We start from the raw sequence: 12,949 nt of genomic DNA, 5'->3' as shown, positions 1-12,949 counted from the left end.
ATTAAAAAAAAAATATTTTGATGAGAAATATTTAATGTACCAAACTTGTCAAATGCAAGGGAAGACCATTAATGGAATACGGAAATGTTCAAGGAATGTCTTCCCTAACAATTCCCTTGTAAGCTAAGCATTGGAAAGATGCATGGAACAACTATTTTTGTTTCTTTTCTTTTCATGAGAAATTAATTTAACCACAGTGGATTGAGGTTAATTGAAGATATCGATTCATTTTCTTTTCTTCAGCTTCAAGTTCAGTTTATCGAACTGATGCCTTAATTAAGATTATCTAAGGGAATGAGGAGCCACCCTTTTTATAATTAATCAGTATAATTAAAGATTTAAAATTTGAACTGAGCGAGGATTATGCATAGACTCTTATAAACCCTAAACTCATTAGATGTTTTCTTTTACTCAAAGTAAAAGAAAACACTAGATCACCTTTTTATATAAATAAAACAAAAAGTCAACCATGTCGCCTCTTAATCTGTGGATTCTGAGATTAAAACTCAAGTTGCTTAAAAGAATGAATCCTTGAGCTGTTTATTTGCTGTCATTTCCATTCTATAAATATTCTCCTCTCTCATCCAACTACACAAATTCTCTTTTGCAATACTTGTTTTCATCTACATCCCAAAACCACACTTGTTACTCTATTAACACCCAATCTTGATTGATGCATCAATTCATAGCTTCTTCAATTCTTTAGACTCATTTTGAACTCTTCTACACTGTTTTTTCTGTCCACATGGACGACAAATCAGAGCACAACCAAATGATTCTCGAGGATGTGTGGGCTAGTTTCATTAGTGGCACTAGCACTGATGGATCCATGCAACATAAGCCATGCCAAACACAAGAAGATGAGGAAGATGGCCCCCCTATCCTTGAAACGACCAACGACACCCTTCAACTCTTGCAGAGGCTTCCAAGCCTTGGTAGGTGGATCTCCATGGGAGCTGAGGTATGGGAGGAATTGCTCAATGATACCTCCATTCTCGCCTCACCTTGTTCTAATAAGGTTAGCGCAAACTCTAGTCCTAACCATATCGTTAATATCAACACTACATCAAAAACGGAGGACATGAGGCATTATAGAGGGGTGAGAAGGAGACCTTGGGGGAAATTTGCAGCTGAGATAAGAGATGTCACAAGAAAGGGTGCCAGAGTTTGGCTTGGAACATTCAACACTGCTGAAGAAGCTGCCATCGCCTATGACAGAGCTGCCATTATGAGGATGAAAGGACCAAGAGCTCATCTCAATTTCCCTTTGGAGACTGTCATTAATAGCTGCCAAGAAGGTGTCAATTTCAATCACTGCAAAGATTATGATCATGAGCAAGTGAAATGAAGATGGTGGAGTTGTATGATCTTGGCATTGATTAGTTGAATTGTTGATTGAGATTCAAATTGTGTAAATTTATATTATTTTTGTGCATCGACCACCCCTAAGGCGGCGACGACGATGGCAATGGTGGTCGACAAGGATTAAAAATATATAATCTTAAGTCCATCAATTTTTTTTCGTCAAACTTCTTGAGCCAAACAAATATTTTGGTATAACAGCTAAGAGGAGGCTTGATTTAACCATTTCCAAATAAAAAGAACCCTACCAGAAGCAAGATGGTGAGTCTTCTTTCTAAGAAACAATGATTATGAATTGGAAAAGGAAGCATGCATGCATGTGGGTTGTCTACTTTATCACTAGAAGAAAAAAATGTCACACAGTGGAGGCTTCATTCTTATAAGGTTGACGTTGTGAGAAGGAACAAATGAAACAGTTTGGTGGATTTTGACTCACCCGCTCGACATCATTATGTTACTAGATCAGAAAGTGCTGGTCCAAAGCCAAATCAGCATAACAGCAAAGAAAGGTAGACGAATCCTGCATGGAAGATGTAAACTTGTGTTAACCATTAAGCTTTTGTCACATCAGTGTTTGAGTGGAAGAATCACATAATTATTCTTCTTTTATAAGCAATACTTTACCTCCTACCTTTGTAGCTTGATGCCTTTTCCATGCATCATTGCTCAATCTTTATTGAAGGAACCAACAAAATCAATAGGTCAGGAGACTCCAGTGATCATTAGGATAAAGTTAAGACATTAAAGCTAATGTAGTTCATGAAATTGAAAAAAAAATGGCAGTAATTTGAGGTCCCTAGATTTCCCAACACACTCGAATTCTCGTAGATATCCATATCGACTTTAATGATGATCTATGTACAAGAACACATCTTCCAACACAATCCATCATTAAACACCAGTTTAATGTCAGCAATTCATTTCAGAAATACAAGAGTGGGGGAATGACAGAGTCACCAAGCGGTAACCTGAGCACTTTTACATCAAGAGTTCTTGTGGCACATTTCTCTTTTCCTGCTCATGGACCATACACCTCACATTGACATCACCAGAATGTAAGATTCTTATATTGGAACCAGTTAAATAGAGTGTTCAGAAGGAGCATGAACATTGAAGACCTCGAGATGTTATATCACAACTAAATTCCATTTCACTTTCGACTACTATGATTGATCCGTTGAAACAATAAACATTTCTTTTAATTCTTTAACAAACTAATAGAGCTAGGACAAAAGCTTCTTATTCCAGTCCCCGCCTAGGGTTCTATAGAGATTTCCAATAGTTTCATCACTTTTGAGATTCCTGTAATCATCTTCCAGCTATATAAAATGCAAATGCATATTACGAAGAATCAGTGAAGGTTTCAGCTTTGTTTCCTCTTAAATTATCTCCACTGGTTATCTATTCTTTGGGCGTTGTGCATCTGAAGAGACGGATTTCTTAGATTAAAGACCTTCACTCCATTTCTCACAAGGTATGCCATCTTGTTTGCATTTTGCCAATAAAGGATTCCTTATAGACAAATTTGTAAGCTCTAGCCATTTCTCTTATTCTATTTGCAGGCTCATTGAAAAACATTTCTAAATTAACTCAAGTAAATATATATGATAAATCAATCTAATCCTCTAAAGGTATGAAACAGTTGTTCTGTTGCTTTGTTTTTGTTCATGGTGCTGAAAAATGTCTTTTGATGAACTTATAAGCAATTGCTCTGCAGCTGACACCAGAGTTATCAATCCATATCAAAAGTCATGCATTCTTGCTCTGGGCTTCACTTGGTTTCTTAATGCCACTAGGGGTAGTCATTATCAGAATGACAGAGAGTGTTAAATCAATTAAAATGGTCAAGGTTTTGTTCTACACTCATGTAACTGTTCAGGTCAGCAAATACTAGTCTGTTTTTGCTACAAACAAATTGTGACTATTCAGGATTCCAAGTCTTCGATATAAACTCTTCTAACAGAAATGGAAAATTGTCATTAAATATTAAACATCATGATTCAATGGTTTTAATAAATTTACTGCTTATTTCAGTTTTCCAATTCAGAAGAAAATACTGAATTTTACTTGATGCTAAAGCTATTCTCAATGCATCATCCGACAGATTCTAGCAATCCTACTTGCTACTGTTGCATCTGTTCTTTCACTAATCAACTTTGAGAACTCCTTCAACAATACTCATCAGAAAATTGGGTTGGTTCTATATGGACTCATTTGGATTCAACCTCTAATTGCCTTTGTGAGGCCTAGAAGGTATTTTTGAACCATTTTCACTTAATAATAAATAATAAAAATCATCCACTCTATTCTTTAATAAACTCTTAGCACATGCTGATTTTCTAACTTAAAAAGTGTAACGAATTCCTATCAGGGGGATGAAAACCAGGAGCTTGTGGTACCTGGTGCATTGGCTGCTTGGAACTGGAGTCTGTGTGTTGGGGATAGCCAACATCTTCATTGGCCTGCACACCTTCCATGAGAAGACCTCAACAATTGTAAGCTTGTGGGCTGTCCTCTTCACTGCAGAAGTCTCATTCATGGCCTTTCTCTACCTCCTGCAATGCAGATGGGAGTATGTGATGAAGCAGGGAGTTACTCAAGATGAGCAAATCAGACCCGCCAGCCATGCTTCTCCAACTCGAAACCAGAAAGAGATGGTAGTGCTGCCCTAGATACCAATGAAATGATCACTCATTAATTTCCATGTAATTTAAAATGTTTTCTTTTTGTTATAATATGACTTTGTGGTTCAGTAGTTTCTTCAGCAGATTGTTTGGAGATGTCTTAGGAGCCTAATAGTTCAAATGCAATGTATAATTTTACAGTAACATATGTCATAGAGTTGGAAAGTCATGCACTCACTTGAAATCAAATCCTTATAATTTTACCTTTAGGGGAGCCCTGTTCACAACATGCACATTGAAGCTGATTCCAACAGCCAGTTGGCCAAGCACAGCCCTTTCAAAAGTTCTACAGATTAAATCACACATTATTGGAGTGATGGTATATTGATATGGCCATGAAAGCAGCCATTGTAAACAAAAATGAAGCAAGCATCATAACAGAAGGCAAGGGACAAAATCTTTACAAGTCAATGACCCAGCAGCATGCAACTTGTGAGAGAATCTTGCATAATTGTTTACTGCCATTGTCACTGCAATGTTGTCTCCAAATCACAATCAAATACCTTAAGACTTTAAAGTACATTCACTTATTTCCTCATAATACATAGTACAAATCTGTTTACACTTATTTCCTCATAATACATAGTACAGATCTGTTTACATTCCCTGTTCTAACACTGACTGAGAACAGAAACCACCGACACAAAGGTGCAGCATTGCATTCTATTGCAGCCATCGAAAACACAAAACAGCAAGAGAGAAGTCACAGTTCTCTCCTTGTACTTTAAGAACCAAAAGTTCCAATGTTACTTTGCTTTGGAAGATGTATCAACTGCTACCTACTTTGACAAAATGCAACTTCTTTGAGATGTCTCAAATATGTATATGTATCCATAGGAGTTGTTGATGGGCACGTGCAGGCCAGCGACGAAGATTATGGAGGGGAAGTGGGACCAACCTCAATGGCTTCTGTTTTGAGGTAGGAATGCTGGATGGAAGTGGCAAGGGAGATGAGCATTGTTATGCAGAGGGGTTTCAGCAGCAGGGACTGCATTGCCGATACAAAATCATCTTTGTGGATCATAACTGCTAGAGCCCCATCATTATTATTTGACCAATTGTTGTCAAAGAAAAAGTAATATTCATCTTTCCATGTGTCTCCCTAAGATAAGATGAACGAGGAGGAATAAGATATAGAATATGAAATCCTTGAATTGGCTGGCAGTGGTTAATTAAAAGAATAAGTGCACATGCAGCTAAACCAACAAAGAGATTACAGGTAGTCAACTAGAATAAAAATGGAACTGAGAAAGATCCTTCTGCAATACACTCAAAAAAGATCCTTCTTCCTGGACTAGACTGTAAAGCTAATATAGCAGATCAAAATGGAAAGAACAATACAATCATTCAGATGGTGCTATGATAAGATATAATTCACACAAGACAGCCAAATCAAAAGCTGAATCATAAACATACCAAAGAAATGCAAAATGTGTGTCAAGGCTCCCCTAACTAACAGTTAGCATCCAGAAATATACCACCAAATAGAATTTAATGCACAATTTTATAACTCCAAGCACATTTCTCAACTAACATTAGAAAATGAATCTTTTAGCAAGAAATACGGTGGATTGATCATAGTGAATCTCTGTGTTCATAACATTACCTCAGGTGACAACCTTGGGATACCAGCCATCAGCTGTGATACAGCAATAGCAGCACCTTTCCCTTTCATGCTCAGAACCTGCTATATTGATTGGAATGAACAATTATGAGCATCTAAACTAGTTCGAAAAAATGATTTCCTTATGATTGGTATTGTGAGTGATGCTAGGAAGACTTTTGTGGCACTTAAGACATAACTTGAGGAGAATGCCTTTACAAAATTACAGGGTAAAAACATCATTGAAGTTTCAAAATCACCTCTTGAAGATTGTCTCTCAGAAAATACATGCACACATAACTTGGAGATCCAGAAAGATGATGTTTCATCTCATGATTGTTCCACAAGCTCAGCGAAGTAGATGTAGCCAAAACAGGTATTTTAAACGAAGTGGTAGTCTGGCTTTCATCCATGTGCATCTGAGATAATTTAATTAGGTCTTCGTAATGAAGTGTGCTAATACCTCTGGTGGAGTTGGTTGGGCATCTGTATTCATCTTGGCTGCAGACAGCACACTAGCACTTGTTCTTGTAAAATCAAACTCATTTGAGCAACTAAAAGAAGTATATAGTGCTAGAAATTGGTGGAGCTAGTAAAAGTTACACATCAGCTAGATCTAGCTTAACACGTGTATGGGACAGCTGAATGAGAACACAGAGGAGTTGGTGATAAAGCAGGTAAAAGTTGGTAAGATGTTGTAGGCTTGACATTAATATTTGGTACATCTGTTAATTAAGGGAACCAAATCTTGCAGATCCTTTTTTAACACCTTCAAGAACTTCTCAAATCCAATGATGACAATGGAAAAGTTTGGGAATGTCAACATTATCACACATATCCAAGGACTTTGATGATCGTTCCAAAAAACCATAAAGTAGATATTTTCCAATGAAGTAGGAATATCTATTTTGAACCTTGCAAGTTCTGGTAATGTTATTTTCTACTCAGTGCATCATGTCCACCTCACTATTGGGAAAATAAAAGAGAGGATGTTCTGGTTGCATCAAGTAACAGCTACATCACAAAATTATGGTTGCATGCCAGCTAAATTGGGGTAAGCAAGCTCCTTTAAATCATGTTTTGGTTTGAGTGGTTGTGAGATCCAGAAATTGTTTTAGAACTTCTAATAATCAACCAGACTAATTGTGAAGTTTGCTTCCTTTAGTAAATAGAGGAAGTATAACCCATGAAAAACAAAAGCAAAGAAAAGAAAAGAGCCTAAACTTCACAAATTAGGATTCTTAAACAGCATTTATTGGAAACTCTAAATGATATCATCAGATTACTGTGGTCTAAAAATCTTTTTTTTCTGTACTAACTATAAAATATAAGTTTTCAAAGTTTGGCATAACAATGTTCCTCTTGGAAGATTGATTCCCATGTTGGAATGAAGGATATATATATACATATAAAGTTTGGTTTGTATGAAGCTCATATCTTTCTACTGATCTTTATCTTAGCTGCAACATACATAATATTCTTTATTCCATGCCTTCTAGCATGGTTACAGTTGGATGAGTATCAAAAGAGTGCTGATGGGCACAATCATTATGACAAATCACCTATATGCTGTTGCTGGGAAGCCTTGTTGATGAGAATGATACTGCATCAACATGGACCAGCATACATATAAACAATATTGCAGGATATAGTGTGACAATGAAATTAGAAACCTACCCAAGAAAGAGCTCAGAAAGGCTACATTAGCAACAAACACCTCTTGGGACTGATCAAATACCCTTGACCAGTTGTTCAGTGGCATCAACAAGAATAGTCACCTCGTAAATGTGCTTCAAGAAACACAATGCCAAATTAGAATTAATTTATGTCTACATTAGAATTTATTTGTGCATTTCTTATAACACTTATTTGAGATTCTGCAAAAGATTCCTAATGATAAGACCAATGTTAGGTAAATAAAGCTGCAACATAAAATTCTCAATAAGAAAAACATGGTTTGAGATTCAACTTCACCAACTATTTCTTGCATGATTTGAAGTTCAAGAAAACAATTGATTTAGAATTTATCCTAATAAAAGTCAGTTGTGGCACACCCCAAAGTTAGTTGCACTTTTGAGGAGGGTACGCTAATTGAGGAAATTTATAAGACCCCAATGAATCTATTAAAATTCTCTTGGGTATAAGCATTTAAATCCAATTGTTTGTCAACCACACTAATGGGTCAATTATCACATTTGGTTCATTTAGAAATTACTAATTTAGAGTAGTCTAGGGCTTGTTGATGTTGATATAATGTATGATGGATCCTTCATGCCTCATATATGGCTAATTAAGAAATATTCTAGGCTAGTTAGACTTGGGCCTTGAGAAAGGTATCAAGCCTTGAAATGGGAGAGACTTTGAACCTCAATTTAGTCTCAATTAAAGGCTATAAGCTGATTAAGGGAATCCTTCTGGAGAGATGAGTTTTCAATAAATAAATAGCATGACTGTTTTCACATAATTTGAGCTAAACCTACCGAGGAATGGTCAATTATAACAACTCGGTATCGAATTTAACATTGACAATCAACTAAAACAAATAGCATATGATAAATATCCTTCCGAGAAACGGGTAGTTTGAGGTGATTTCGAAGAAAGATAAAGAAAAAATGTATGCAAAGTTTGTTTAGATCGATTCAAAATGTCTGGGTTTTCCAAACTAGGCATGCATAACCATCCTGTTTCCATTTCCGTATTCTTACCCATTTTTAGATCAGCAACGAAATTGGAAACTGTAACAGATTATAGAACATTGCAGCCAAGAAGTTTCCCAGAGCACATTTGCCCTTAGTTTAACCCTTTCCGTTTCATCGACTCATGTGCAATAATACGAAACATCAGCAAGTACTCAGTAGCCAAAGGAACCCTGTACGCCAACTAATACGAATAAGAGAAGTTAAAATACCAGAAAAACAAGCACACAAGGCAGATCATATGGTAATCACCGATGAAGACTTCGCATTCGTCTTCTACTCCGGCCTCGGAATCCTCGCAGATGACGGTGCCGTAATGAGAGTGCCCGAAGGAAAAACTGAAGCATCATCATGCACCAACTACCTCATACGCAGGAAATCGTGGGGAAGACCAGATGGCCACTTCCAGAGGAGGAGCCATGGCGGCTCTCCGGCGATGGATGATGGGGAATCGGCGATTCGAACGAGATCGTTGGAGTGGAGTGGTTCGAGATCAAAAGGTCTTGCAGTGGGCCATGTCGGGCTTTTATCAGATGATGGGCTTCAAAAAGGCCATCGTCTTTCCCGACTTGACGTGGAAGAGCCCGATATAAGCTTGCGACAACTCGCTTTATCCTTTGCGAAGGTAATGCGTTGTGGCGATTCCACTGGACGAGGGTTTGAGCTCAAGGGTTTTAAAGATTCCGACGAAAGGAAGCTGGTGAGTTTGCTTCTGCCGATGGATTTGCCTCCAGAAATTTCGTACTTTTCTTAAGGAACATGAAACCGATTCTTTAGCTCAAATTTGTATATATAATGTTCCTATTTTCCTCCGATTTGCTTGGCGTTTTCGTTGAAACTGGAATCTTGGTATAAGCATATACACTGTTACTGCTATTCCTGGAATGCCGGGCGCATTTGCTTGCTTGCCGAGCCTGATTCCTTCGACTACCAACGTCCATGATGTCACACCTGCGAAAAATCATGTTTTGCTGGTTTGTTTAGGTCGTAAGACGGACCAAAATCAATTTTCTTTTGTAAGATTTCATCTTCCACCAGCAAGGAAGCTTAGGTCCTATGCAAAACTGAAGTTTGAGGTCAAAGCTGTGCCTGTCAAATCGGAAGCGAGGAAATCATCAAAGTCGGCTTCATATGGAGGCTGCATCCCATCGATGTTGCTAGCACTGGAAACTTGTGAAGATCTGGATGAGGCTTTCAAGCCATGGGAAGAGAATCTTAATAGCAAGGAGAGGACCATCATCCTAAAAGAGCAAACAGATTGGAAGAGGGCTGTTGAAATCTTTAACTGGTTCAAGAGAAAGGGCTGTTACGAACTGAATGTGATTCACTACAATGTTATGCTAAGGATCCTGGGGCAAGCCCAAAACTGGGATCTCATTGGGTCATTATGGAGGGAGATGCAGGCAAATAGAATAACTCCCACAAATTCTACGTACGGTACATTAATAAATGCTTACTGCAAAGGTGGCTTGAGCAAGGAAGCGCTTGTTTGGTTGAGTGATTTATACAAGCAAGGAATGGTACCAGATGAGGTGACAATGGGAGTTGTTCTTCAGACGTATAAGAAGACTGGAAACTTTCAAAACGTGGAGCAATTTTTCAAAAGGTGGTCATATGATGTTTATGATGATTGTGAATCTCAAAAGTGTCACAGCTTATACACATACAATACATTGATTGATACTTATGGTAAATCAGGGCAGTTTGAGAAAGCTTCAAGAACTTTTGCACTAATGTTAAGGGAAGGTATTGTTCCAGACATAGTTACATTCAACACAATGATTCATATGTATGGCAATAATGGTCTCTTGGAAGAGGTTTCTGCATTGATGATGATAATGGATGAATACCAATGTGTTGCTGATACAAGAACATATAACATACTTATCTCCATTCATCTAAAGATCAATGATCTCAGCAAAGCAGCTGGTTACTTTTCTAAGTTGAAATTGGCCAGCCTAGAACCAGATGTTGTCAGTTATCGCACTCTTTTGTATGCATATTCTATAAGGAACATGGTTGGAGAAGCTGAAGCTCTTATTGTGGAGATGGAATGTCAAGGCCTTGAGATTGATGAGTACACACAATCAGCTTTGACTAGGATGTACATAAATGTAGGAATGATTGATAAATCATGGTCTTGGTTTGAAAAATTCAGTGATAAAATGAATTCAGAATGGTTTGCTTCCAATATCGATGCTTTTGGAGAGCAAGGACACATTTTTCTTGCCGAGAAAGCTTTTGCTTGTTGCTTATCCAGGCAAAAGTTGAGTGTTCTCACATTCAATGTTATGATAAAAGCGTATGGGGCACAAAGGGACTATACCAAGGCTTCTGAGTTGTTTGATGAGATGATAGAGTATGGTATTCATCCTGACAAGTGCACATACAGTTCTCTAATACATATTTTATTGGCTGCTGATCTACCTCATAAATCAGTGTGCTATTTACGAAAAATGCAAGAGGGTGGCTTTGTTAGTGACTGCATTCCTTATTCAGCGGTAATGACTAGTTTTGTCAAGTTTGGTGAAATACAAATTGCAGAAGATATTTTTAAAGAAATGGTTAGTTTTGGATTTCAACCTGATGTTGTTGTTTATTCCATTCTAATAAACGCATTCACTGAAGTTGGAAATGTTTCCAATGCTTTGAAGTATGTTGATGCAATGAAGAGGGCTGGAGTTGTTCTGAACCCAGTAATTTGTAACTTGTTAATCAAACTTTATTCAAAAATTGGATATTTGAGGGAAGCACAAGAAGTATATGAACTAATAAAAGTTTCTGAGAATGGTCCAGACATTTACGCTTCAAATTGCATGATTAGTCTTTATTCTGAGAATAGTATGCTGAATGAGGCAGAAGCGATCTTTTGCGATTTGAAAAACAGTGGAAAGGCAAATGAGTTCTCCTATGGGACTATGCTGTGTTTTTACAAAAAGCTGGGGCATCTTCGGGAAGCTGATCTCATCGCGCAAGATATGCAAGCCTTGGGATTGCTATCCAGCACAGTGAGTTGCAACAGTTTAATCGCATTATATGCAACTAATGGGAGAATGAAGCAGGCTGTAGAGATATTCCATTACATGTTGGCCACTGGGATACAAGCTGATGAGTCTACATTCAAGGCATTTGGGCATGCTTTGCTCAAGTATGGAGTTTCGAAGGAAGCTGTAAATCGACTAGAATCAATGAGAGCAGAAAAGTCCAGAGTTGGCTTGGATGCATGGATTGATGCCTTGTGCTCTATCTTCAGACTGGATTCTGTCGACCTAAAGCGGGCAAGTAGAAAATATGAAATGCTATAATAAAAACCTTAAATTGTAAGCATGTGCAGGGTGCAGTCATGAGTGTGATCCGTTGAAGGAAGAAGGAATCGTGGGCAACTTCAATGATGTTGGCTATGCATAATTTTAGAACCTTGATTCAGAAGCTTTGACATCACAATCTAGCATGCAATGGATGATCTCCATTTATCTATATCATTCTGAATAATTGAATAGCATGATGTAGATAGATTTTAATATTGTCATGATTTGGGATTGGTGTTATGTAATTAAATCAAGTGTCATCGATAGTCGTCGAACACTCAAAATACGAGTTGTAAATGAGCAGAACTGAATTGAACTTTATTGTTCAAGAGTTGAGTTTATCTCTAGGCTTGTAAGTTTCAAAAATAGATTGTAAAGTATAGTTGGTTGCTTCAAGGAATCAATCAAAGCTAAAGAAAGAAGATAACTAGGTTGCGTTTAATCTACAATCATAGACGATGCAAATAGGTTGCGTTTAATTTATGATGACGTAACTCGTAAAAATGATCCAATTTAAGCCTTTTTGAACATGACTCACTTAAACACAACCTATTTTAAAATAACATATGTGATTCATTTATTTAATTGAACAGATTAGGTCAGCAAATTATCCAAAATCATTCATGTCTAGATCACTATTTTTGACTTGTTTAACATCTAATTAAATTGTCACCGCTAATCCTAATAGCAACTGCTTAATCAAATTCAAGAACGTGGGTGGGCCCCAAGTTAACAACTTGTAATTATTGGTGGTGGTTGGGCGGGAGTTAGACTAGCAGTTATAGCAGCAGAGAAGAATCATATACATATTGCCTTTTGTTATATGTACATGAATTAGTTGACCAACAAAGGTTTTGACCATGTGGTCGTTGACCTCGTTATCAAATACTAAGATGGTTCGGATCGCTTTAAAGTTTTTTTTTTCATATTTATTTTTATTTTTATTTTTTTGATAAATACATGTACACATGAGCTGTATTTTCCTGCATTTAAAGGAGCTGTTGACTGTTGTGTATCTCTATCAATTGGTTGTTCTCCATCAATTCGTTCACATTATAAAGCCTCTCTATCTTTATCGATAAATAATATTGATCTTAAAGAATTCCAACTGTATAATTGTCGTCTAATTTGTCTGCAGGAGATAAACTTTTTTATATATTTATTTTATTTTTATATATAAGATGAAATAAATTATGCATAAAATATAATATTTATGCGTTTTTTATGGAAAAAATAATTAATGAGGGGAGTTGGCTCCGGTAGTTGCATCCTCTAACCTGTTCGTCTTCCCTCCTC

General features: G+C 37.1%; 3 protein-coding genes and 1 pseudogene across 3 annotated transcripts; 3 read left to right on the top strand and 1 right to left on the bottom strand.

The window, feature by feature from the left end:
• The first annotated feature begins 643 nt into the window (after positions 1 to 643).
• Positions 644 to 1,348, top strand: LOC141837428 (ethylene-responsive transcription factor ERF091-like). Its single transcript, XM_074724834.1, has one exon. It carries the CDS (start codon positions 746 to 748, stop codon positions 1,346 to 1,348), a length of 603 nt encoding a protein of 200 aa, XP_074580935.1. The 5' UTR covers positions 644 to 745.
• Positions 1,349 to 2,769: 1,421 nt separating this feature from the next.
• Positions 2,770 to 4,087, top strand: LOC141842291 (cytochrome b561 domain-containing protein At2g30890-like). Its single transcript, XM_074730503.1, has 5 exons — positions 2,770 to 2,836; positions 2,925 to 2,993; positions 3,080 to 3,241; positions 3,467 to 3,615; positions 3,734 to 4,087. The coding sequence occupies exons 2-5, from the start codon at positions 2,967 to 2,969 to the stop codon at positions 4,032 to 4,034; spliced, it is 639 nt and encodes a 212-aa protein (XP_074586604.1). The 5' UTR covers positions 2,770 to 2,836; positions 2,925 to 2,966; the 3' UTR covers positions 4,035 to 4,087.
• A 194-nt stretch (positions 4,088 to 4,281) lies between these two features.
• On the bottom strand, positions 4,282 to 8,795 carry LOC141838832 (uncharacterized; annotated as a pseudogene).
• Positions 8,796 to 8,989: 194 nt separating this feature from the next.
• Positions 8,990 to 12,049, top strand: LOC141840779 (pentatricopeptide repeat-containing protein At3g23020). Its single transcript, XM_074728842.1, has one exon. The coding sequence runs from the start codon at positions 9,230 to 9,232 to the stop codon at positions 11,648 to 11,650; it is 2,421 nt and encodes an 806-aa protein (XP_074584943.1). The 5' UTR covers positions 8,990 to 9,229; the 3' UTR covers positions 11,651 to 12,049.
• The last annotated feature ends 900 nt before the right edge of the window (positions 12,050 to 12,949 follow it).

Source organism: Curcuma longa, chromosome 11 (genome assembly GCF_044706935.1).
Source record: "Curcuma longa cultivar G26 ecotype Majalengka, Jawa Barat chromosome 11, ITB_CL_G26_1.1, whole genome shotgun sequence".
Taxonomy (NCBI): Eukaryota; Viridiplantae; Streptophyta; class Magnoliopsida; order Zingiberales; family Zingiberaceae; genus Curcuma; species Curcuma longa.
Note: the sequence above shows the minus strand (reverse complement) of the source record. Positions and strands in the feature narration are given on the sequence as shown.